Below are 22,948 nucleotides of genomic sequence, written 5' to 3'. Positions count from 1 at the left end.
TGCTGCAGCTCCCGGGCAGGCGCCCCCTCTGCAGCCACCTGCTGCAGCTCCCGGGCAGGCGCCCCCTCTGCAGCCACCTGCTGCAGCTCCCGGGCAGGCGCCCCCACTGCAGCCAGCTCCTGTTCCTGACCGCGCTCCTGTTCCTGACCGCGCTCCTGTTCCTGACCGCTCTCCTGTCCCTGCAGAGGCGCCCCCACTGCAGCCACCTGCTGCAGCTCCCGGGCAGGCGCCCCCACTGCAGCCACCTGCTGCAGCTCCCGGGCAGGCGCCCCCACTGCAGCCACCTGCTGCAGCTCCCGGGCAGGCGCCCCCACTGCAGCCACCTGCTGCAGCTCCCGGGCAGGCGCCCCCACTGCAGCCACCTGCAGCTCCTGTCAGCGATCCAGTTCCTGACCGCGCTGCAGCAGCTCCCGAGGCGCCCCCAGTGACAGTTTCTCCCTCGCCCCGGCGAACTCGACCCCAACCTGGGGTCATGTCTGTGTCCCGTAAAGGGAGGGGACACAGACGCAGGGCTGGGGTCCCGCCCGCCCTGCCCCCTGGCTCGCCCTGCCTCGCCTGCGCTGGGGCTCGGTTGGCGCCTGCGGGTCCTGGCCCTCCGGGTCGGCTGTCGCCTGCGGGTCCCTCTCCGGTGCCTCGTCGCCCTGCCTCGCTCCCCTCTCCGGGTCCTGGTCGGTCGCCTGGGGGTTCTCCGACGGCGGCTCCTCGGTCGCCTGCGGGGCCCCTACCTCCGGCCCTCCCCCGGACATCGCCGCCTGCTGCGGCTCCCCCCTCCTCCGTGCCTTCACCCTGGCCCCTTCCAGCTCCCTCGTCCCCTGCCCTGGTGCTCCCTCCTGCTCCCTCCCTGGCCCCTCCACGGGTCCCTCGCCCGTTCTCCTCTGCCCCTTCTCGGTCCCCTTCGGCTCCGGCCTCCCGGCCGCCTGCGGCCCCTCCGGCTGCCGCCCGTCGCCCGCTGGGGCTCCCACGGGCTCCCCTTTGTTCCCCCGCCTTCTCTCCCTTCTCTCCTGCCCTGGTCCCTCCTTTGTTTGCTCCTCCTCCTGTCTTTCCTCCTTTCTCCGTTCCTCGTTCCTTTGTTCCTCCCGTCTCTGTTCCTGGTGCCCCGGTGTACCCGCCTTGCACTCCTGGCCCCTTTGTTCCGCCCGTTCCTTCTGTGTCTCCCTTCCTGGTTTGCCTGTCTGCCTTCCCGACCCTCTGTCAGGTTTTGTCTTTTGTCTTGTCCCTCGCTCTGTTTTGTACCTCGGTCCTGTTCCCTGTCCTGCGTTAATTCTGTTCTTGTTTTCTAGGTCCTGTCCTGCCTCGTCCCGTCCGTCGCCCCCTTCCTAGGCGCGCCCGGTGTAGCGCGCCTTTGGGGGGGGGGTTCTGTCATGCCCGGCTCGTCCGCTCCTCCTGTGTGCCACGCCCCCTAATTACCCACGTGTGATTTCCTGATCCTGCCCAGTCGTGTCTTGTTTCCTGCTGCCTTGTTCCGTGTATTTAAGTCCTGGTCTCCCCAGTTTGCTTTGTCTGTCATTGATGTTTGTGAGTCAATGCCTGTTACCCGTCCTGTTCCCCGATTAAACCCCCGTTTTCCCGTATCCCGCTTGCCTGCCTTCTCCTTACCCGCACGATCGCCGCTCTGCTCGCGATCGTTGCCCTCGACCCGTGACACTTAGGTTGATTGATTGACAATTACTTGTCACAACACTATATATACAGTCAAACAGCCATTAGGTATTTCATTAAAACATCTGTAATGCTCTGTTTACAAAATAAAAAAAGAAATCATAATATTTCATTTAACATATAAAAGGATATTTATTCAACAAAATATTTAAACATATCAATAAAAGCGATATTTAAAATTATTTTTAAGTAAAACAAATACATACCAAGTAAATGAAACCGATTCCAGAATAAAAAGAGGAATATGACAGTCAGAATGTAGACAAACACAAACTCGCAGATCTTTACAGGTCGTCCTGTGGTTAGAATTAGTTGCAGTTAATTACACTTTTTAATACAACAAAGTTTATTAATGAAATAAACAGCTTCCTGTTCCCCTAAAATCAATAAATGCATCTCAAAAAAAACACAGAATGAGTTAAATAACAAAACCACTCCATCACTAGAAGTGTCCATTTTACAGCTCATGCATAATATGTTACTGTCTATTTCATATTGATTACATCACAGTCTATGCCTTTATTTGTAAGGTGTAATTCAATAATAACTTAAAACTAGAAATGGTTATATTGCATTATTGTTAACAGCAGCCCAAAAATATTTCTGGTTTCTAAACATTTTACAAACACAATTTGCCAAATAGCTGAAAATTAAAGCTTTATTACAATCAAATTGTTTCCTTACATTCAAAGGTTTTCCTTACCTTTGTCATTTTCTAGAATCACATTTAGATACAGGAAACTTAATATTAGGTGAAGCAGGAAGAAAATCCCCAAAAGGATTTTCTGAGCAAAATCTGAAAAGTAATCGTGGTCATAGATAAGACCTCAGGTCCTTTTCAAGGGTGTGAAGGTCAAATACAGGTCAGTATATAATATTTAGCAGAAGGTGAGCTTTATGGAAACTGATACGATGTTTAATGGTACTTTTTGGAATCATAGTGAAAAATATGGCTAAAAATCATTAGCAAAGGAATATTTGAATAAGCATCATTGTGCAAGTCATTGCGGCTTTAAACTACATATAATCAGTTGAATATTGAGAACTACATGGAGTAGTTGTACTGTGTTACAGTAACTAAATATAAAAGGTGACATGTAAATTATCAGTGACAAACAGGTTGAATATGGTATAGTACAGAATTTCATACTTACAGTAAAATCCTTCCAAGCGCTTTTCTTCACGAGAGAATAAATAATCCTTGACAAAGATGCAGGCACACATTCCCAATGCAGCTACTGTAATCGGAATGGAATATTCTGAGAACAGAAGGATCATATTAGTTTGTGGTCAGATGATTAGATAGATAGATAATGTTTACTATCTGGTGAAAATGGCAATGTCAAGATCTGGGATATATTAGATAATATTTGATAATCGCAGTCGACATGCTGAATGCCGAATAAATGGGAAGAGATAAAGATCACAGTGACTTTGACAAGGACAAATGGTGCATTCGATTATTTCTCTCCAACTCAGATGAAAACGTCACGAAACGTCACGAAAAACGTCACTTCCCGTCGGAAACACGCCTCTTTTATGACATTGATGTCGGACAGAATTTCTTGTCTGAGTTGCCCCTGTGACGTAATTTCAACACGGCGGCTTACACACTCAACAGTAATTGTATTTTACAAATCTTTTAAAATGCTAATTGCATGTGTTCGATTTAGAGAATACCGTATCATGACCGTAAATAGTATCCTAGCTGCAATATCAGATTTTTACCTTGTTAGTGTCTTTGGCTTGTTTGTAGTTTATTTGCCTCTCAAAAAAAGAATATCTCTATGAATGTACAAAAATATTTTATAAAGCTTTTAATGTGGTTTGACGAAGTTCGTGTTTCTTGTTTGTCTGTCTCTCGGAAATAATAATCTTACTCCAAAACTGCTAAAATATAAAGCAATAACACACAGCAGTGTAGTCATGGAGGCAGCCATGTTTGTTCCGAGTTGTGGTAACTCGAACGGGAGATTGTCGGATGTGATGTTACTCAACTCGGAATTTCCGAGTTCCGATAGATAATCAAACGCACCACAAATCATTATGGTCAGACGACTGGGTCAGAGCATCTCCGATACAGCAAGGCTTGTGGGGAGCTGACAGCCAGCCGTGGTGAGAAGCTACTGAGAGAGTCTGAGGAGGGAAAAACCACGACCTGCTGACAGGGTGTTGGGTGGCCATGACTGATCGATGTGAGATGTGAGTGAAGACGATCCCGTCTGATACAAACTAACAGAAGGGTGACTGTGACACAAATGGCAGATAATTTTAATGATGGTCACGACACACAGGGCATCGAACGCTGCTCTGCCTGGAAAGGACATGGTCAGGATGTCCAAGGAAACCGGTTCAACTCCACCTACTGCTCCCCGCCCTGGTTCACCCTCGACATCAGCAAGGGAAGGAGCTGGAGGAAAAGGCCGTGCAGCTGGCAATGTGGCACATGAATGACGCCGTCCTGCCTCCTGATTCTCAGCCCTGGGGACAGACACAGCTATGCTGTACTAGTAGGGGTGCCCAAGAGCTGGTTTGGGCAGTGTCTTCAACCAGATCTCCTTTAAGGTGACTTGGAGACTTTGCTGCATACAGCCAGCTGAGCCTCTTCAGACATCAGCCAACAACACTGAGGACCTTTGCGATGGATCTATGCACACATTTCCCACAAATTACAGAGTAAGCTGGAAAGGAACCACTCATCCTTTGGGGGCTCTGTCCCCAAAGCAGCTGCTCCATATTCAGCTGGAGCAGCCTTGCCCCCTGCAGGCAGCCCTGGGGCTGGCGATGGAAAGAGAGATTGTGTGGGCCAAGCTGGCCAGGGCCCCAATCCCACAGAGAGGACATACCTGTTGCATGGGCCGTGTGCAGTAACAGCTCAGAGCTGGGGAGACCCACGTGAGCAACCAAAGTGGCTGAGTTGTAACGGGCCGCGTGGCTCCAGGAGAGTCACCCCCTGCACTCGGGCCCCAGGATCTGCTGGGGGGTGTGGCCAGCATGGGGAAAATGACACAGGGTCCACGTAGAGGGGGCTGTACGAACCCCTAGCATACTCGCTTGGATTCCACATGCCACAGGAGGGGCCCAGCAGCACAGACAGGAGAGTCCAACTCCACTCCCCCCAAAAGCCGATGATGACGCCCCCCAGTGGCAGTGGCGGGCCATACCTGCCCTTGGGACTTGCCATGTGCCAGTGGAGAGAGTCCCCTGCTTTGCCCTAGTGGTCACACAGGCCACTGTGATGCTGGTGAGGCCTGACGTGGGGCCGCCTGAACTCAGCTGCAACTGATCTGAACAAGTGAGCAGTGAGGTGACCCCCATGAGTGGCACGGAGATGCTGTCCATGGTTGTTGGGAACAGGACAGTATGTCACCCACTGTGGGTAGCAGCAGTGCAAGATCACTGCATCCGGGGGTTAGACTTCACCAGGGCTACAGGCTGCCAGCCAGGCCTAGAGTGCAAGACTCTAAGCTTCCGGGGAGGGCCTGCTACTACGCTGGCCCCTGTGGTCGCTCCCCACCCACTCAGGCAGTCATTGTGGCTGGAACTCAGACCGACAGCCCTCAGAGTCTGCCACAGCCCCCTGTGAAACTGCCTGTCCAGAGTGAGCTGGCCCACTCCCACCACCCAGAAGCAGCTCCAGAGCTCCCTGCACCTGGCCTCCTATTACAGGAGGTTCCTGGGGGTTTTTGCCTACACGACCACCCCTCTGTTCCAGCTGCTCCAGAGGGTCAGGGAGTTTGTCTGGTCACCTCAGTGCCAAGAGGCCTTCTGCATTCTGCAAACGGCCCTGAGTGAGGCTCCGGTGCTGCCCCTACTGACCCATCCATGCCCTTTATATTAGATACTGATGCCAGTGGTGTAGAGGTTGGGGGGGGTGCTATCCCGGGGGGGGGGGGTAAATGGAGAGGAAGGGGTAGTGTATCACAGCTGTGTGTTCAAGTTGGTCTGCAGGGGGCAGTACATTAAGGACTGCCCTATGGGCAAGTCACTCATCCGGTTCCAGCAGCTCCCAGTGGGGCCATAATGGACAGAGTGGTGGTGGACTGTTTGGGCCCAGTTTCCCATTTTGACAGGGGTAGCAGGTGTTCATAGGAATGGACTACTTCACCAGGTGGCCAGGAGCCTACATCACCCCTGACCAGTAGGGGAGGACAGCTGCGGATGTCTGTTTAATTGGTTTGGGGAGTCAGAGACCCTGCACAGTGACCTGGGGAGGAACTCTGAGTCTGCTGAGTTCGCCCCCCTGTGCAGCCAGCTGGGCATACATAAGACGCGCATCTCATTCCCCTGCACCCAGGCCATCTTCAGAACTTTGTTTTGGGAGCTGCTACCCTTAGCTAAGGAGGGGGCTCTTCTAGAGACAGAATAATCACCAGCCCACTCAAATTCTTTTGGTTAGGGAGTTGTTGGAAGGCCTGTGTGTTAGGCTGTGCATTGCCACGACAAGGTTTTCTGAATAAGGTACACATTTTGAATACCCTACCATACAATACAATAGTGAAATCATTCAGGACTGTGTATTCAGCATTCAGACACTATGTGCTTATTCATAGTATTCTGCTCAAACCTGCATGACCCTCAACCCTCACATTTATACAGACGAGTAAAAATAAGAGAGACAGTGTCATAAACTAATTTCTCACCGTGAACACAGACGTGTTTTTATCCATCCATCCCCCTGCTGTTCAGCCCCATATATACATGTAAGTAAGATTTCATGGGTTTGGACCAATCAGGTCCCATACACACAGAACACCTCCGGGACCCAGCAGATGGCGCTCACAGTCTCTCATCCCTGTACCACTCAGAGCTCACCAGACCGGTTCCACTGTGTTTCCCTACCTGTGCTAGTCCTTGCTCTCTGTGTTTGCACCTGGTTCTGCTGTATCCGTTACCCTGTCTCTGCTGTTCCTGTCCCGTACCCTGATTTTACCTTATTAAACCCTGTTCTCATCCTTCCTCACCTCTCTATCTCTGCTTCCTTTTCTGCCCACCCCCCCCCCCCACCCCCTTTACAGCCGGTTGTGACACACTGAGCCTCCACACAGCAGAAGTTATTAAATGTATCAGAAACACCCACCTCCCTCCTCCACCACACATAATAAGTATGAAAATGCAGGGAGACTCACCTAATTTAAATGTGTTGCTAATCCAGGCAAACAATTGGAAGTAAATAACAAGGAACAGCATGTTAAAGAGTTTGCGATTATCTGTAAGGCAAACAGAGCAAATCAGACACCTTCATTCCCTCATCAGTCTATACAGATATAACATGATATTAAATAACAAAGTGTCCTTGGGCTTTTCTTCCCCTGAGATTAATCCTGCCGTCCCCAGGGCCCGGCTGCACTGAGAGGTCATGCACAATAAGGCCCATGATCCGGAGGCAGCGGGGGCCAAAACACAGGCCAAGGAGTATAATGCCCTGTCAGAGGTCCCTCGAAACTCTGTGACGTGATGAAGGGGAGGGCTGTGTGAACAAATAAATCCACATAAATATACTTACGCAGGAAATCACCCATGATTCCAAGAATGTCTCTGTATTGTACTGGTCTTCCTATTCTTCGGGAGCATATTATCCAAACCAGACAAAGACCAGCTGTAATAAGGGAAGATAAGTTTCAGTCACCAGACACAGAGTGAAAAAACAGATGTGTTCAGTGGTCCTGTGTTTAAAACCCTGCAGAGCACAGAGTTCTGGGTTTAAATCCCACATTGAAAGTGCATCCCACTTTAAATAGCAGAAAGGTTAAACACGACTGTTTCAGTTGGCTACTGCACCATTGTACCCTAAACTGCATTTTATTGCACTTATTAATCACACACTTTTAAGTATAAATGTCATTCAAATGCCCAAGATTAACGTTTTTGTGTTTAATTCGCTACAGTGTTGCAGATAAATAGTTCTATACCAAGTCTAAAATAAATTTTAAAGACATACTTTAACAAAACCTGAAAACATACTTACCTAGGAATAAAACCATAATTATTGGAAAAATTAATAAAGTGAAAAATATTCCAAGTTTTTCTTTCCAAGCTGCAGCCGAGTGATATTTTTCCAGATAACCACTGACAGTAACTAAAATAATATAAGAATAGAGTCAGTCACCATGAAATCCATGTCAGATAGTACAAACACAGACGTGTCCACTGGTCCTGCATAAGCCTGTCATCTCGGGGTTCTGGGTCTGAATTCCTTATTAAACATTGTGGTATGAAAAGCACATCCCACAGTGTTTGAGTTGGATATTTCATACATCCCTAAATGTACATATTAATTGTGAAACATTTTGTATTGTGAAACATTTTAGCAACCCATGCTGTACATTTCTGAAATCCCAGCGGCCAAAAAAAAACAAACATATTTTCCATCCATCCATCCATCCATCCATCCATCCATCCATAACCACTTCTCAAGTACAGTTCCATGGTGAAACTATACCTAAAAAGACCAGAGCAAGGTACAGCCTGGTGGGGTGCCAATCCATCGCAGGGCACATCCACTCACACACAATGGGCCATTTTAGAACCCATTTTACCTAAATACATGTTTTGGGGGGTTGGGGGGGGGCAGAGCACCTGCAGGCAGAGGTGTCATGCTGATAGAGACTGAAGGGGCTTGGGGTCCCTCAGGGTTTTAGATTTAGGCTCCAGATTGTTTAGCCTGTTTCACACTGAAGAGCAGAATTCATGCCACCTTGAACTGCAAATACCACTTCAGCATGTACGGGAAAACAATCGACGTGACATTTTGTTTTGCAGTGTGCAGCAGGCAGAAACCGTGCCATGTGGAAATGCAATGCAGAAGAAGCACTGCTTTTCAATGAATGTCATGACACAATGAACAGCAAAACCAGATTTAATCTGGAGATTGGAGATTGGAAAAAAATGTATGAAGGGACATTATTTCATGGTTTGACTTAAAATACTGTATCTGTCTTCAGCTGTTTAAAGATACAAATATACCATCAATTACCACATCCAGTAAAGCTATATGGTGTGTGGTCTTACATTCTATCTAACTGGTACAAATAGGATTTGGACTTTAGATAGGACTTTACAGAGGAACCACATTTGGGATGTGTGATTATATTTCAGGAAGTATTATGCCATCAGGCATATTATGGAACTCAATCTGACTGTCCCAGCTCAGTCAGCAAGTGAATTTCAAGTTTTGGAAATTATACATGTTGCATATGAAGCTGTGAACCCTCAAAAAAATAAGGTGCATGACGCCCCTGCGTGGAGGGAACCAGTGTAAACACGGGGAGAACATGCTAACAGCACATATGGGAACTTATACAGACTTACTGATGGATGAAATCAAGATGACCAGAAATGTAACTACAGTTATTCCTGCTATGTAGGCAAATATTTTCTCATATTTTTCTTTGGAATATATTGTCCAAACCACCATGTCGAAGACTGAAAACGGGGGTGAGAATAGAGTCAGTCACCATAATAAAATTTAAGTCAGAACAGATAAAATCCCACATCAGACAATAAATAATAATAATAATAATCCATCCATCCATCCATCCATCCATCCATCCATTTTCCAAACCGCTTATCCTACTGGGTCGCGGGAGGTCCGGAGCCTATCCCGGAAGCAATGGGCATGAGGCAGGGAACAACCCAGGATGGGGGGCCAGCCCATCACAGGGCACACTCACACAGCATGCACTCACACATACAGTACACACCTATGGGCAATTTAGCAAGTCCAATTAGCCTCAGCATGTTTTTGGACTGTGGGGGGAAACCAGAGTACCAGGAGGAAACCCCACGACGACATGGGGAGAACATGCAAACTCCACACACATGTGACCCAGGTGTGAGGCAACAGGGCTAACCACTGCACCACCATGCCGGCCCAATAAATATAATACATTTTATTTGAAGCGCCTTTCAAAGTACCTAAGGACACTGGACAGTAAAAGTAAAGAATAAAATATAAAAGTATTTAGGCTATAAACAACAAATAGGTAGCATGTAGAGACAAGGACACATTGATTAAAAACACACAAGCGCCAGATTCAACCAAAACAAACATATAATATAAAAGAAAATCTCATAAAAGTCAAGACTAGGCTGAGAAGGCCAGAGTGAAGAGGTGTGTTTTGAGCATGGATTTAAATATGGAGAGTGAAGTGCATGTACGTAATGCAAGTGGGAGGGTTTTCCAGGGTTTAGGGCCAGCCACACAAAATGCCCTGTCACCCACGGAATGGAGATGAGCGGGGGGAGGGGGGGGTAGAAGGTGTGCATCAGTAGAGCGTAAGGTGCAGTTGGGTTTGTATAAGGTAAATCCATTAGGTAGATGGGTGCAGTGTAGGGAAAAAAACTATGAAATTTGCGGACATTAAGGGGGGTATTAAAAGGTAACAAAGGATGCCTGGTGGGCAGGGGTGCTGTAATGCACAGGCTTATCACAACACTGATCGTTGCCACCTGAGAGAGACTTTGGGCATGACATGGGCAGCACATGCAAACTACACACAGACACAGAGGGGGACTCAAACCCACATCACACGGGAAGCACATGAAGACTGTATACAGACACAAAAGAGGGGGGATTCAAACCCACATGACATGGGGAGCATATGCAAACTGCACACAGACACAGAGGAGGGGGGACTCAAACCCACATATCATGGGGAGCATATGCAAACTGCACACAGACAGAGAGGAGGGGGACTCAAACCCACATATCATGGGGAGCACATGCAAACTGCACACAGACACAGAGGAGGGGGGACTCAAACCCACATGACATGGGGAGCACATGCAAACTGCACACAGACAGAGAGGAGGGGGACTCAAACCCACATATCATGGGGAGCACATGCAAACTGCACACAGACACAGAGGAGGGGGGACTCAAACCCACATGACATGGGGAGCACATGCAGACTGCACACAGACACAGAGGAGGGGGGACTCAAACCCACATATCATGGGGAGCATATGCAAACTGCACACAGACAGAGAGGAGGGGGACTCAAACCCACATATCATGGGGAGCATATGCAAACTGCACACAGACACAGAGGAGGGGGGACTCAAACCCACATATCATGGGGAGCATATGCAAACTGCACACAGACAGAGAGGAGGGGGACTCAAACCCACATATCATGGGGAGCACATGCAAACTGCACACAGACACAGAGGAGGGGGGACTCAAACCCACATGACATGGGGAGCACATGCAGACTGCACACAGACACAGAGGAGGGGGGACTCAAACCCACATATCATGGGGAGCACATGCAAACTGCACACAGACACAGAGGAGGGGGGACTCAAACCCACATGACATGGGGAGCACATGCCAACTGTACACAGACACAGAAGAGGGGGACTCAAATCAGCAGCCTGGAGGTGTCAGGCAGCAGTGCTGACCATTGAGTTCCCCCGTTGCCCCAGGGATAGAGATTAACAGTGAACAAAACAGATATTATACTAATTTAAATGAAGAAAATAATCAGACATTTCTTTGGTTAAATGCAAATTAGAAATGTGTAAGTAATTTTAGTCCAATATTCCTGAAATCCACTTATAAACATACTCACTTCGGAGTACAAGATAAAAGACGAACATAAATATGATTCCACCAATAATGCCTCCAAATGCTGCTTTCTCAGCTGGAGATGGGGAATATTTTGCTGAAAACTCAATGAAAGAACCTGAAATTATGTAAAAATAGTCAGTCAACAAGTAATTAATGTCAGACACAGGAAAACATACAAATGCATTCAGTGGATCATTTACTTAGCAGAAGCTTTTGTCCAAATTTAAGGTGCAAATAAGGATCAGAGAGCAGGATCAGAGAGCAGGATCAGACTGCGGTTAAGTTCTAACCCATAGAGTCACACAGGTTAGGAAGCAGATTAATAAGGGTCATGAAAAGTCAGTGAGGGTGTTTGGCTGGGAGACATTATTCACCCTAAATCATGCTTCCAAACAGCTATAAAGCCAAACTGCCCCCAGTCTAAACAAAGGCAGTTTACTCCCTTAATCCATCAGCCTCCCTCTGGTCCAGGTGCTGACAGGAACCTCCAGGCCTGCAGAGCTGTGGAGCAGCTACTTCATGCTGCTTTTCCTCTACTTAATTATTATCTTAAGTAAACCTCAATACTTAGCTATTTAAAACCGTCCCCTTTCAGACAGCTGGGCACTGGAACAGTTCAGGTTAAGCAGCTGTCTAAAGGTAAACAGACCGAGTATCACCCAGGACCTGGGCTGGGAAACTTCAGGTTACATACAGGTCCTTGTCTTACCCACCATGCTAAAACCCATCCCTCTTAACTGGGTCACTATGGGGGAGTAACCTGGGGATTCAGGTGGGAATCAAGTTCTGATTTAGGGGTATTTTACAACCAGAGAGACAAAAATCACAAGAAATTCTGCACAGTAAACACTGAAGTATGTCTGGTATCTTCAAAGATGCACCACAGTGTGTTTAATATTTTACCAGGAGACTTTAATGATTCATATCTATTAATTACACTTACCTGTTAGTGCACCTCCCATAATGATGGCAAATGCAGTTCTCAGAGTGATGCGTATAATTAATTGCTTTGTAGCTACAAAATGAAAACATTTTACATAAGATAATTTAATAGATGCTGCATTAAGCTAATCATATATCGCACCAGCTGCCCACAATTATAGGAGAAAAATTTAGCATTTCAGACCATTAGTAACCATTCATTCCATAAGGACAAATTAAATAAAAATTCATATCTGATCATGTGCTGTTAGATAATCATTTTACACATATTAGCAGCAGAAGACATGCTTATTAAAAGTAAAAGCCTCTGTGACCCACATTACAGTGTAAGAGCTGGATAATGAACCAGCAATCATATGAAAAAAATGTACTAATGGATTGTATTAATGTGTTTTTAATGTGCATATTTCATAAACTATAGAGATTGACAAATAGACAAATATTAATTCCTAAATTCTTCTGTTGTATCTATATATCTAGTGATGTTCCTGGAATCACCGTGTGTTTCAGGTCATTCAACATCACACATCCTCCTCCAGGTGATCTCGCTGGGGTTGATCAGCTTGTGTTCCAGTGGTTAAATGGCTACTCTTCGCCCAGGACTCCTCTCTCTCTAACCACAGCCATCTTGAGGCTTTCTCCGCCGCATCGGTGGTGTTGTGGCTCTTCTCTTCCTCTCACCTTCAATGGCCAACCAACTGAAGACTTTAGTTAAATATCAGGTTGCAAAGCCCCTGCGGCGGACCTCGACTTTGATCTCCATCCACCTTGGTCCTGAATACCAGCTGAGGTTCTTGCTGCAGATCTTGGTTACTCCCTGCTCTAATGAAGGTGATGACCAGCCTGTAAAGGCGGGAATGTTTAGGCCATTCTGCTCCTGAGCTGATGCCTTCACAACGGCCTTCAGGAGCAGGTCATGCCTCCAGGAGCAGGGCCCCTCACTCAGTGCCTTTGGGCAGCATCTCAGGATGTGCTGCAGGGTTCCTAGCTTGGAGCACAGAGGACAGGCTGGTGTCTCCGTCTTGCTCCACTTGTGTACATTGAATTGGCTGGGGAGCATCATAAATAGCCTGGATGAGGAATTTGATGCTGTGTGGCTCAACTTTCCACAGCTCAGCTCAGGTCACCTTCCTCTTTACTACATTTTCCCATCATGATTAAACCCCCTCTTGCCTCATTCCCACCATCCAACACAATCTCTCCTTTTCCACTGCTACTCTAACTTCCTGCTGGACCAGGAAATTTTCCTCCTTCCCTTTGATGATTAAAGTAGGTTGTTCAGAAGGATCCTAGTCCAGTTTGGCCTTGCATCACCACTCCTACCATTATCTTGTGACCCAGCCTTGACTCAGCTTGCAAAACAGCTTCCTCTGCCCTCCAAATATTGTCAGTCCACACCCAGCTCTGGCCACCTTCAGATCGCTAGACGAACTGTATCCACTACTCTTAAATTTTTATGACTCAACCTTTCAGATCCATGGTTAAACTGCTTTCCAGTGGATATAACTGCGGTCTGGGCATCACAACTAACCACGCCCATGTGCTACAGGTATCCAGGCATTCCTGAAGTATCCCCCTTCTGAACTGGTGAATCAATGTAAATGTTCTTCACAAGAAAGGTGCACTGCCAATTAGAAATAGCACTGAAGATGATTTTTGCTTCAACATTTACCAGATAAATGAGGCCAAACTGGTGTATTTGATTCGAGTTCTCCTCCTTTGGGATCCAAACCCCTTAGGAACTCTCCACTGGTCTGGAATACTGGCCCTTCACCGGACGACTTGCAGGATCTTCCACAGACACAGGAAGAGTTTAGTGCAATTCTTGTACAGACTGAATGAGGTGCCACTTGGGCTTGGAGCTGAGTTGCTTTTGCTTTCCTGACTACCTCAGGAACCTCTTTCAGCTGCAGGTCAGATGTGTCAGATGTGTCAAACTGCACAGCTGCCTCGGTCGGCTGTATCAGTGTGCTGCACTCTCCCAGGTCCTGATCTCCTGCTGGGTCGCTATACATCTACTTCAGATGCTGGTCCATCTCCTCGTGTGAACAGGCCATCTTGCTGCTATGCTTCTGCCCTAACAGATCCTTCATGAACCTGAAGGGCTTGGTGATGAATGCAGTGCTTTCAGGCTCTTTCACAGTGTCGTCTCTGATGCCACTCTGCCCACTGGAGGACCCTGATCTTCTTGTGTAGGATGTACATCAGCTGAGCCAAGCCTCTGCACTCCTCTTCTTTTTCCTGTATGTATTGGGACCTGAGGGTCTCCATCTCCTGCCTGATACTATGGATCTTCATTGTTCCTTGGTTCTTTACATATGGTCCTTTGGTAGCTCTCAGTTGCTCCTCTCCAAACCGCTCTGGCACACCGGTGACAATGATCGCTGTCACGGTTAAACTAATTCAACAAATCTGTGATTGTTTTACAATTTCTTAGAACTTGTTTTTATTTCACCAAACAGTGACAACCTCCTTTAATATTAAGTGTAGGAAACATGGAAAAATGTCTACATACCTTTAATAATTCTGTAATATGGAGCCATCATGAACAGCACAAAGATATACAGCAGACTGATGGCAGAACAAGTAACAATTTCCTCTGTGGATCCTGGGAGATGGTTAACATTACGTTTTATTTATTTACCAGAGTCTAGTAGGGTCAGAAAATATCCGGAGAAATTTAAGATTAAGGGCCTTGCTCAGGGGACCGTGTGTAAAATCACTCTATCAAGTCTGGGATTTGATCCAATGACTCAATTGACAGGCAGAGCATCATAACCCATGAAGCTAGACACCACACTGCGGAGTCACTGATAAATCTGAAGAAATCCTTTCCTCTTACAGTATTTACAGTCCTGACTGCAGCAGTAGAAATCCAGATCTTTCTGTTTTAATTTCTTAGCTTCTCACTTCCTTTTCCTCTATTCTGCTGCACTTTGGATTTCATGTTATCTGTCACCTCACGACCAATTGCTAGCATCTAAAATTCTACAGTCACCAGTGGGTGCTGCCTCTGCTGTTGTAAAATGCATCACTATTTCATTGTATTATGTGGCTCAACGGCCTAAGTCTCTGGTTTGAGCCTTGGCAGAGTAGTCACATGTCCGTGGGCCCTTGAGCAAGGCCCTTAACCCCCAGATCCAGGGGCAGCACATGATGGTTGACCCTGTGCCATGACCCCCAAGCTATGATGAGCAGAATGTTGTGTGACACCCGGTACAGACTAGATGCAGCTCCTGCATTATTTGTGCAATGGCCAGTAAAGGGTTACTTATGATCTCCCTGTACTTGGAGGAAATACAGGAAAGCAGATGTTGATTATGAATACACATAAAGTAAACCCTGCATGAGTACTATAAGTAGTTACTTTAAATTATTTTTTGAAGTATTCTTATTTAAGTGGATCACCACAGTATAGATTACAAATACTAAATATAAGCCTCAAATGTCAGAGTCTCTAATTTATATGATGAATCCCCAGCAGGTTGCTGTTTATCCTACTGTTTGATTCTTACTGCCTGCATAACACAAGCAATTAATAAAATCTGTCTCTTTGTAAAGCTTCTTTAAACCATATTCAATGGGCTCACCTTCAGTTACACCCCACAGGATGAAGGCTGCGGAAACCATGATCTGTGGAACTGTGACGTGTGAGCAGTGACTCAACAGAGCCCGTTTGCTTTTATCTATAGACAGAAAGTAGAACCAAATTTAACCACATGCTGCTTAAAATTAGATGATGGTTCATGCAAAGTTTAAAGATCTACAGCCATCCTCAGATGGTCATTCTGCTGCATGCTCACCTACTGTACAGACACCCAAGATGGACTGTCAGTCTCTATAGATGCAGCTATTGCATTATTTTTTGTATAATTTCAGTGAGGACAGCTTTGGTTCATTGTTTTAGTTTGCAGTGGTTTACAGTAATAAAACTTTCTGAAACAGTTCATATTCACACATATATGTTTGTTACCAGAGAAACAGGATCAAATTATGTTAATTACATCACAGTTAAGCCCTGCAAAGGACAGACACCCTGTGTAGATAGAGTCCTGCCTGATGCCCCATGTCTGCTGAGATGCCCTCTACAGGATAAGTGGCTGCAAACATGTATCCACTGATGTCATCATAATTACTAGAAATGACAGAGCAGATGCTACACTTACCTTCCCTTCTTAAATACCTGACAGATAAAGCACCAGTAAGTATGACTACAGGTGTGACAGCGATGCACAGCCCCAGAATCAGCCAATGCAGGGATGAATAACCTAAAATATTCCGAATAACATTCCATTAGTCATTTTCTAAAACAGGCTGTTTGTCATGCTGCAGCATAATCAACACGTCCACACTATTTAGAAATGAATCATTAAATCCTTGGCTGTGTGATACCTGTGTGTGAAATGTTGTCCAGCCTGACTTTTCATATTCACATGTATGATTTGGATATATGAAACCCACAACAAAAAAAGCTGTAATTGCATTACCAGTCACACAATTTTATGTACAATTAATAAAAATAGTGTTATTATTGCAGTTTTGTTCCCAGTCTCACTCTCATGATCTCTGTCGTTCCTAAATGAATATTAATAATAAAACCATAATTACACATTACACTGCATCACTCTAATATAATACCTGTTATGAAACTGCACTAAAGCTGAAGCCGGAAACAAACATTCATTTATTTAATGCATTTTCTGGCTTTTAAGATTCACAAAGATAAAATAAAATAAATAAAAATAAAAACATTTACAAGACTAATTTGAACACGTGAGCGTAAATAATCTGTGACATACTTATAACGATGGAGCCACCTTGTTCATTTTATGAATTCTATGCCACAACCCTAGAGGACGTACAATGTTTTCAATGCAGCAAACCCAGATACAGAGCTCAAGTAAAACTGGTGAATGTCTTAATCATTGTAATGAAATCAATAATAAATAAAGGAGATGGCCGCTCTTGTATAAAGGAAGTTTCTCTCTTTAACAACAACCACTATTGGTTTAATATTAAAAGCAGTACAGACAGAGAAGCCAACAATTTCAACAAACAGTCTCAGTTACACACTAACAAAACACAAACATTCTATGGCAATCAAACACAGTCATGACACTATTAACATAAACACACAAACATATTAATCTACAATATTTAAAATGTGGTGCATTGCAAAGCACGCTGGTAACTATATAATTAGCCCTGCTGACCAGCCTTGCGACCTCATATTTATGTCAGCCAACTGTGGACAGCGGGTGGGTTTAAAGCAAACTAAAAAGTTTCCTTGGGGACCCTTCACAGGCGGTGCGCCAAAACTGTGACTACTCCTAGTATACTTCCAGCTTTAAACTATATTACATTTCACTATTTCTACTGTTACACTGAGCAGATCAAACCCTATGGCATTTGCATAAAGATCAGTCTGCAGTTGAACTACTGACCCTCAGGGGAATGAAAATGTGATTTAATCACCCCAAACTGTTGAGATGCATGTTAAAACCAGTCCCTCTAGTGACTCACCCAGTGCTGCTATCCTGGCAGTTGTATTGGCAGAATCAGTATCTGAGTGGACTTCACACCTGAACTCTCCTTTGTCTTCAGTCCTGACTTTCCTCAGTTTCATTGAGAAGTTTCCTTTGGGAATTTCCTCTGTGAAGAATTCAGCTCTTCCAGAGTATCTCCCATCCTGTGACTCTGGTCTGTTCTCTCCATCAGCGAACAGAAGCAGCATGATGTCACTGTCATCGTCGGTCTTTATCCATTTCACCTGAAGCTCTGTCACATTAACATGGGTGTCCACAGAGCAGCTGAGAGTCACATCCTCTCCAGCATGTGCATAGACAGGCTCATCTGCACCCGTCACCACCAGCCGCTCTGGAACATTACAGGTAAGAACAAGTTTCACAACAAAGATAGAATTAAAAAAAAAAAAACATTTGCAAAGTACAAACAACTCAACTGTAGTTTTTAAAAAACAATTCTATTACTCTCCACATTAGGCATGGTAGGTCGAACTTAAGGTTAAAAATAAGTTTGAATTTTAAAAATATTTACTTATTTAACAGCAAAAATTCAAGTTCAAAACTAGTAACTGCAGGCAGTGACTGAAGGGTCCAAAGCGTAGGATGATCATCCTGGTTGGACAAACAGTAGAGGATGGTACAAAAAAGCCTGACAGAGGTACATAGTCCTGTAACAGGATGGAGATTTGTGAATGTAGGCCTGACAGGTCAGCAGATGTCGGACAGAACAGGACTGGTTTGGGTGAGGTGGTCCGAGTATTAGGTAGAAATCAGGATGGAGATTGTTGAGTGTAAGTCTAACAGGTCAGTAGATGTAGAACAGAATGTAGAACCGTCTGGTGCAGTGTCTGAGCCTTTCTGGTTTGGGTCTGATGGTCTGAGTAGTTGGTAGAAATAGGTACCTTCCTACCTGATGTGGTAAGTCATTTCAGCTGAATTAGTCAAAGGTGGACATGGCCGTAGTGCCCCCGTTTGACCGGAATGCAAATGAGAAAAATATCTAAACCTGCAAATCCAGGGCAACTTACACGTTACATTGCTGTAGCGCCCCCTATTGACTGATCAGCGTCAAATTTGGAGGGCCCTTCCCCGCTACAGTCCTACAAGACATATTGAAGTTTGGTGATAATTGGCTGAGGCAGGCCTGAGATATAGCTGTCTGCTTGAAATGGACGTGGCACCCATATAGTCTGGGTGTGGCTGGTGGCCGTACCTTACAGAAACTTTAGAATTTTTTATCATTATTTATAAGGACTGTCTCCTGATTTTAATGATACCATATTTACGTAGGTTGGGTGAAAATCCTAGGAGGTTAATGGAAAAAAAAACTGTTTTCAGACAAAAACAGGCAAAAACGGAAAGAGTTAGCATAAAGTTCTATATGGCATTGAATTTGGCATAAAACACAAATCTCAATTTTATCCTTAACAGTTCAGGAGAAATAGGCAGAAATGCAAAACTTATCGCTGTAGCGTCCCCATCTGGCCAATTGGGGTGTCCATAACAGGGTAAGCTAAACGTCTGGAGACAAACGTACCAGTTTTGGTTCAGATTGGCTATTGTTAAGCCTGTCAAAATGCTGCTTGATTTTGATTGGCTGATGGTAGCCAGGATTTTATGACTAATGACTGCCAAGATACATGTCTCATTTAAGGCTTCAGCATAGTACATGTGCGCCAAATTTCACTTGGATTGGCTCAGGAGGTCAGGAGATATTGGCAGTTTTTAATTGTAGCGCCCCCTATTGACGAAATCAGGCCAGCCTTGTATTATGTCCCCAGAACAGGGCTGAGAGGCCGGATTTCAAATTTGGTTAAAGAAAGGTTAAGGCAAGGTCGAGTTATAGCAGTCAGACTAAAACTGGCCAAATTTCGGCATGATCTGGGTGTGGCTAGTGGCTGCACGATAGCAAATGTCAGACTTTTTTCATTATCTACTGATCAGCTCAAAGGACTGGTTGGTTTGACACCTCATTTGTCTGATTTGGTTGGACGGGGTAGGACTTAAGTATGAAAGAATGTTTTGCAAATTATGCAAATTAGCAAAAAGTCTAAGTAGGTGGAGCTTCATAATCCAAATGGCAAGTTGGTAGGGCATGGCTGTGTGCATCTGAAGAAAATAAATCAATTTTAGGACTAACAGGACAGGAGATATCGACCGAAACGTGTTGGGGGGTGCTACAGCGCCCCCATCTGGCTGACAGACTTGGGTCAGATGGTCTCAGTAGTGAGTAGGAATTGCCATCATCCTACTAAATCTGGTCGGTCTAGCTGTTACGGGTTTAAGCTGTCCATTCAGTTAAGGAAGAAAAATACAGTAATAAGAGAAAAACTCTCAGAAAAACAATAAGGCTCCATAGCACTACGTGCTTTGGACCCTTAATTATTAAAAATTTATGTAGGCTACTACCGATCATCTAACGCATTTCTTAATTTTTGATTTGCCTAACGGACCTTGCATTTAACGTAGAATGAGGGACATGCCACTAGGGGCAGATTTGCATAAAATAATTCAGCAAACAAGAATGACTGAAACAATCGAACAAGGAAGTCAGTGACAGAATAAATGACTCAGGAAGAATGTGGTGACACACTAACTCCCAAAACACTGAAAAGTGCAGACTGAAATTAGATTTCACAGGCAATAGTGTCACTTTGGAAAATACCATAAAAACACCATATCAACGTATCATGTATGGACAATATGATGGTATAAAACACTATATACTACCCAAACCTAGTTAAACATTCCCTAAACTGATAGAAGTAATTGTTTGTATAATACCATCAGATAAATTAAGCAATTTTTTGCACATAAGCCTGTGTCAGTTGTCTGATGTCATTCATATAATGGTCCATGCCAGATTAAATGAATATTTTGCTGTTGCTATTCTTTTATTTATGTTATTATCTATTATTACCTCCTCAACGATTTCCTTACTTAAAACAGTGGCAGGTTAACGTTGCAGGTCTCACCTTTCACAGTCAGTTGCACACAACTACTGTAGTGTAGGCAAATGTGCAATGATGGGCTTAGTCTGTACTATAAATATATAGGACTACTTCAGGGCCGTAGGAACCTGTACCCCCCAATATTTTATGGATTTCATTTACTCTTCCCCCCCTAAATATAAATATATATATATATATATTTATTTACACACACCTTTATATAGTAAACAATTTATGCATTTAAATGATTAAGTTGTGCCCCCCCCCAAACATCAACTGTCTTTGATGGCCTTGGTATCCTTAATATTCAAATTTAGAATCATAAATCTGTTATAGGCCTATAATTAAAATTCAAATACCTATTTAAAAGGAGTTTCCCAGCCCTACTCCACATACACCAATATAATAATTACCTTAAAAGATAATACAAGCCCATGTCTCTTAAGCCATAAAACAGAAAGGTTCACTTGCCTACTTCCCGTATGTCCACCCGTGTTTCATGGTTCTCCTGCTCTGTATAAACCACACACTTGTACTCTCCTGCATCTGCAGTCCTCACACCCTCAAGCAGCAGAGAGAAGTTGCCTTTGGCGATTTCCTGAGGGAAAAAATGGGCTCTGCCCCTGTATGCGTCTCCCTGTGATTCAGGTCTGCTTTGACCATCCTGGAATAGGTGCACAATGGTGTCTGAATCAGTCCTTCTCCAGTCCACCTCCAGCTCCTCCAAAGGCAGGGGTCTGTCCACAAAGCAGGGCAGCAGAACAGCTCCTCCCAGCCGGGCTGTTAGAGGACCAGCAGAGCCGTGTAGCACGAAACCTACCACAGGGATAAGAGATATTAAATCTCTTTATGACAACAAAGCATTGCATGTACATACATTAATTAGTAACAACAGGAGCAACTCAATTGTATTTCTCCAAAATTATTATACGAGCTATCAGACACATAAAACTGTCTTGAAAATGTACATACCATCAAATTTAATTACGAACTTAAACAAGATCAAAATAACGATAAGACTTCTTATCTGCATCTCCACCCATACTTTTATATAAAGATCCGTTTTAATAAACAGCCTATATGCGGTTACATCCCTACACGAAATGCTGTCTTGTTGGCCATACTTTCATTTCTAGTTTCCATTTACCTGAAATACGCCTGGACTACGGCAAAGGGTGGGTCGCGTGGCTGTTTTTTAACCCGATCAAATGCCAATCGCTTATTATGGCTGATTGTTAACTTCATGAAAACTTCGCATTACATATTGAAAAATATACAAAAAACGGGGGACGGTTACAAAACCAGTTTAGCAAGGAATTCCTAATTACTAAATCAAACACGAGCAATTTCTGTTCCAAAAGTCGAAAAAAAATCATATTGTGACGCCGGTGAACTAAGGTGTCGCGAGTGCACGGAGAGATAAGGAGACTCGCTTGCCGGGGATAACACGCTATTTTTTAGCAGTTCTGAAAGGAGCTACAACGGGCACGCAAAGAGCACTGAACCTAATATATAGATAGGAAACACAAGGTTGTCAGACACCTAACTGCAAGATGCACACACGGTGGGAGATTTACACACAAGACACATGCAAACACGCGCAACAATATGGAAAAGCAACCATAAACATCATCAACAACAACAATACAAGGACTATTGCAACTACACGCGGTGCATGCTGGGACATGCTACAATATAATTTACATATTTTTTAGCTTTTAAGTGGTTTGATAATTCGTGACATTGACATTAATCACTGGTATCACAGATATAGTGTAACACCAGTGACTGTAACACTATAACAATGACACTCTGCTTAAAACTTAAGATTTTATTTTGATTGTCAGTTCATTGGAAATAAAGTGAACTCCCCCCCACCCAAAAAAAAAATTGCATACGCCAAGTCCACCGGGTCCGTAGATGAGAAGAGATCGCCTGAAGGCGTGGATGAGTTAATCCAATAACCATTTATTCCAATAACCTTTTATCCTTCTACAAGCGCCCCCCGCCCCTGTCCGTACTTTTCCACTTTCTGGCAATTTCGCCTTATCTGGTACACCATGTTATTCGGTACGTTATCCTACCATCCTACTATCCTGCCAGCACAGTCTGCATCAATAGGTTAATTTTGGTACGCACAGAGCCTCCCTACGTGTCCTTGTTCCCCTGCAGTTATTGCTCTCCACAACCCACATATAGACCTACCTAAGGAATACTATAGTTCACAATCAGACAAACTCATTTTATAATATGGCTCAGTTATTCTTTTAAACTTATGTTTTGTTGTGAAACTGTAG

The 22,948-nt window shown here is 44.7% G+C and overlaps 1 protein-coding gene across 3 annotated transcripts in view; it reads right to left on the bottom strand.

The window, feature by feature from the left end:
• Positions 1–21,773, bottom strand: part of LOC125704585 (uncharacterized) — a 48,357-nt gene extending 26,584 nt beyond the window's left edge. For 2 of the 3 annotated variants that reach the window (XM_048970328.1, XM_048970326.1), the window contains exons 1-15: positions 21,624–21,773; positions 21,123–21,467; positions 17,699–18,052; positions 16,342–16,443; positions 15,766–15,861; positions 14,691–14,783; positions 12,177–12,248; positions 11,235–11,348; positions 8,971–9,084; positions 7,628–7,738; positions 7,166–7,258; positions 6,789–6,869; positions 2,814–2,918; positions 2,363–2,455; positions 1,866–1,955 (exon numbers count right to left, since the gene is read on the bottom strand). In XM_048970328.1, the coding sequence (XP_048826285.1) occupies positions 1,866–1,955; positions 2,363–2,455; positions 2,814–2,918; positions 6,789–6,869; positions 7,166–7,258; positions 7,628–7,738; positions 8,971–9,084; positions 11,235–11,348; positions 12,177–12,248; positions 14,691–14,783; positions 15,766–15,861; positions 16,342–16,443; positions 17,699–18,052; positions 21,123–21,467; positions 21,624–21,684 (1,924 nt within the window). In that variant the 5' untranslated portion in view covers positions 21,685–21,773. The remainder of the gene's footprint in view (positions 1–1,865; positions 1,956–2,362; positions 2,456–2,813; positions 2,919–6,788; positions 6,870–7,165; positions 7,259–7,627; positions 7,739–8,970; positions 9,085–11,234; positions 11,349–12,176; positions 12,249–14,690; positions 14,784–15,765; positions 15,862–16,341; positions 16,444–17,698; positions 18,053–21,122; positions 21,468–21,623) is intronic. The other variant, XM_048970329.1, reaches the window with a different exon arrangement.
• Positions 21,774–22,948: the final 1,175 nt, after the last annotated feature.

Source organism: Brienomyrus brachyistius, chromosome 12 (assembly GCF_023856365.1).
Source record: "Brienomyrus brachyistius isolate T26 chromosome 12, BBRACH_0.4, whole genome shotgun sequence".
In the NCBI taxonomy this organism is placed as follows: Eukaryota; Metazoa; Chordata; class Actinopteri; order Osteoglossiformes; family Mormyridae; genus Brienomyrus; species Brienomyrus brachyistius.
Note: the sequence above shows the minus strand (reverse complement) of the source record. Positions and strands in the feature narration are given on the sequence as shown.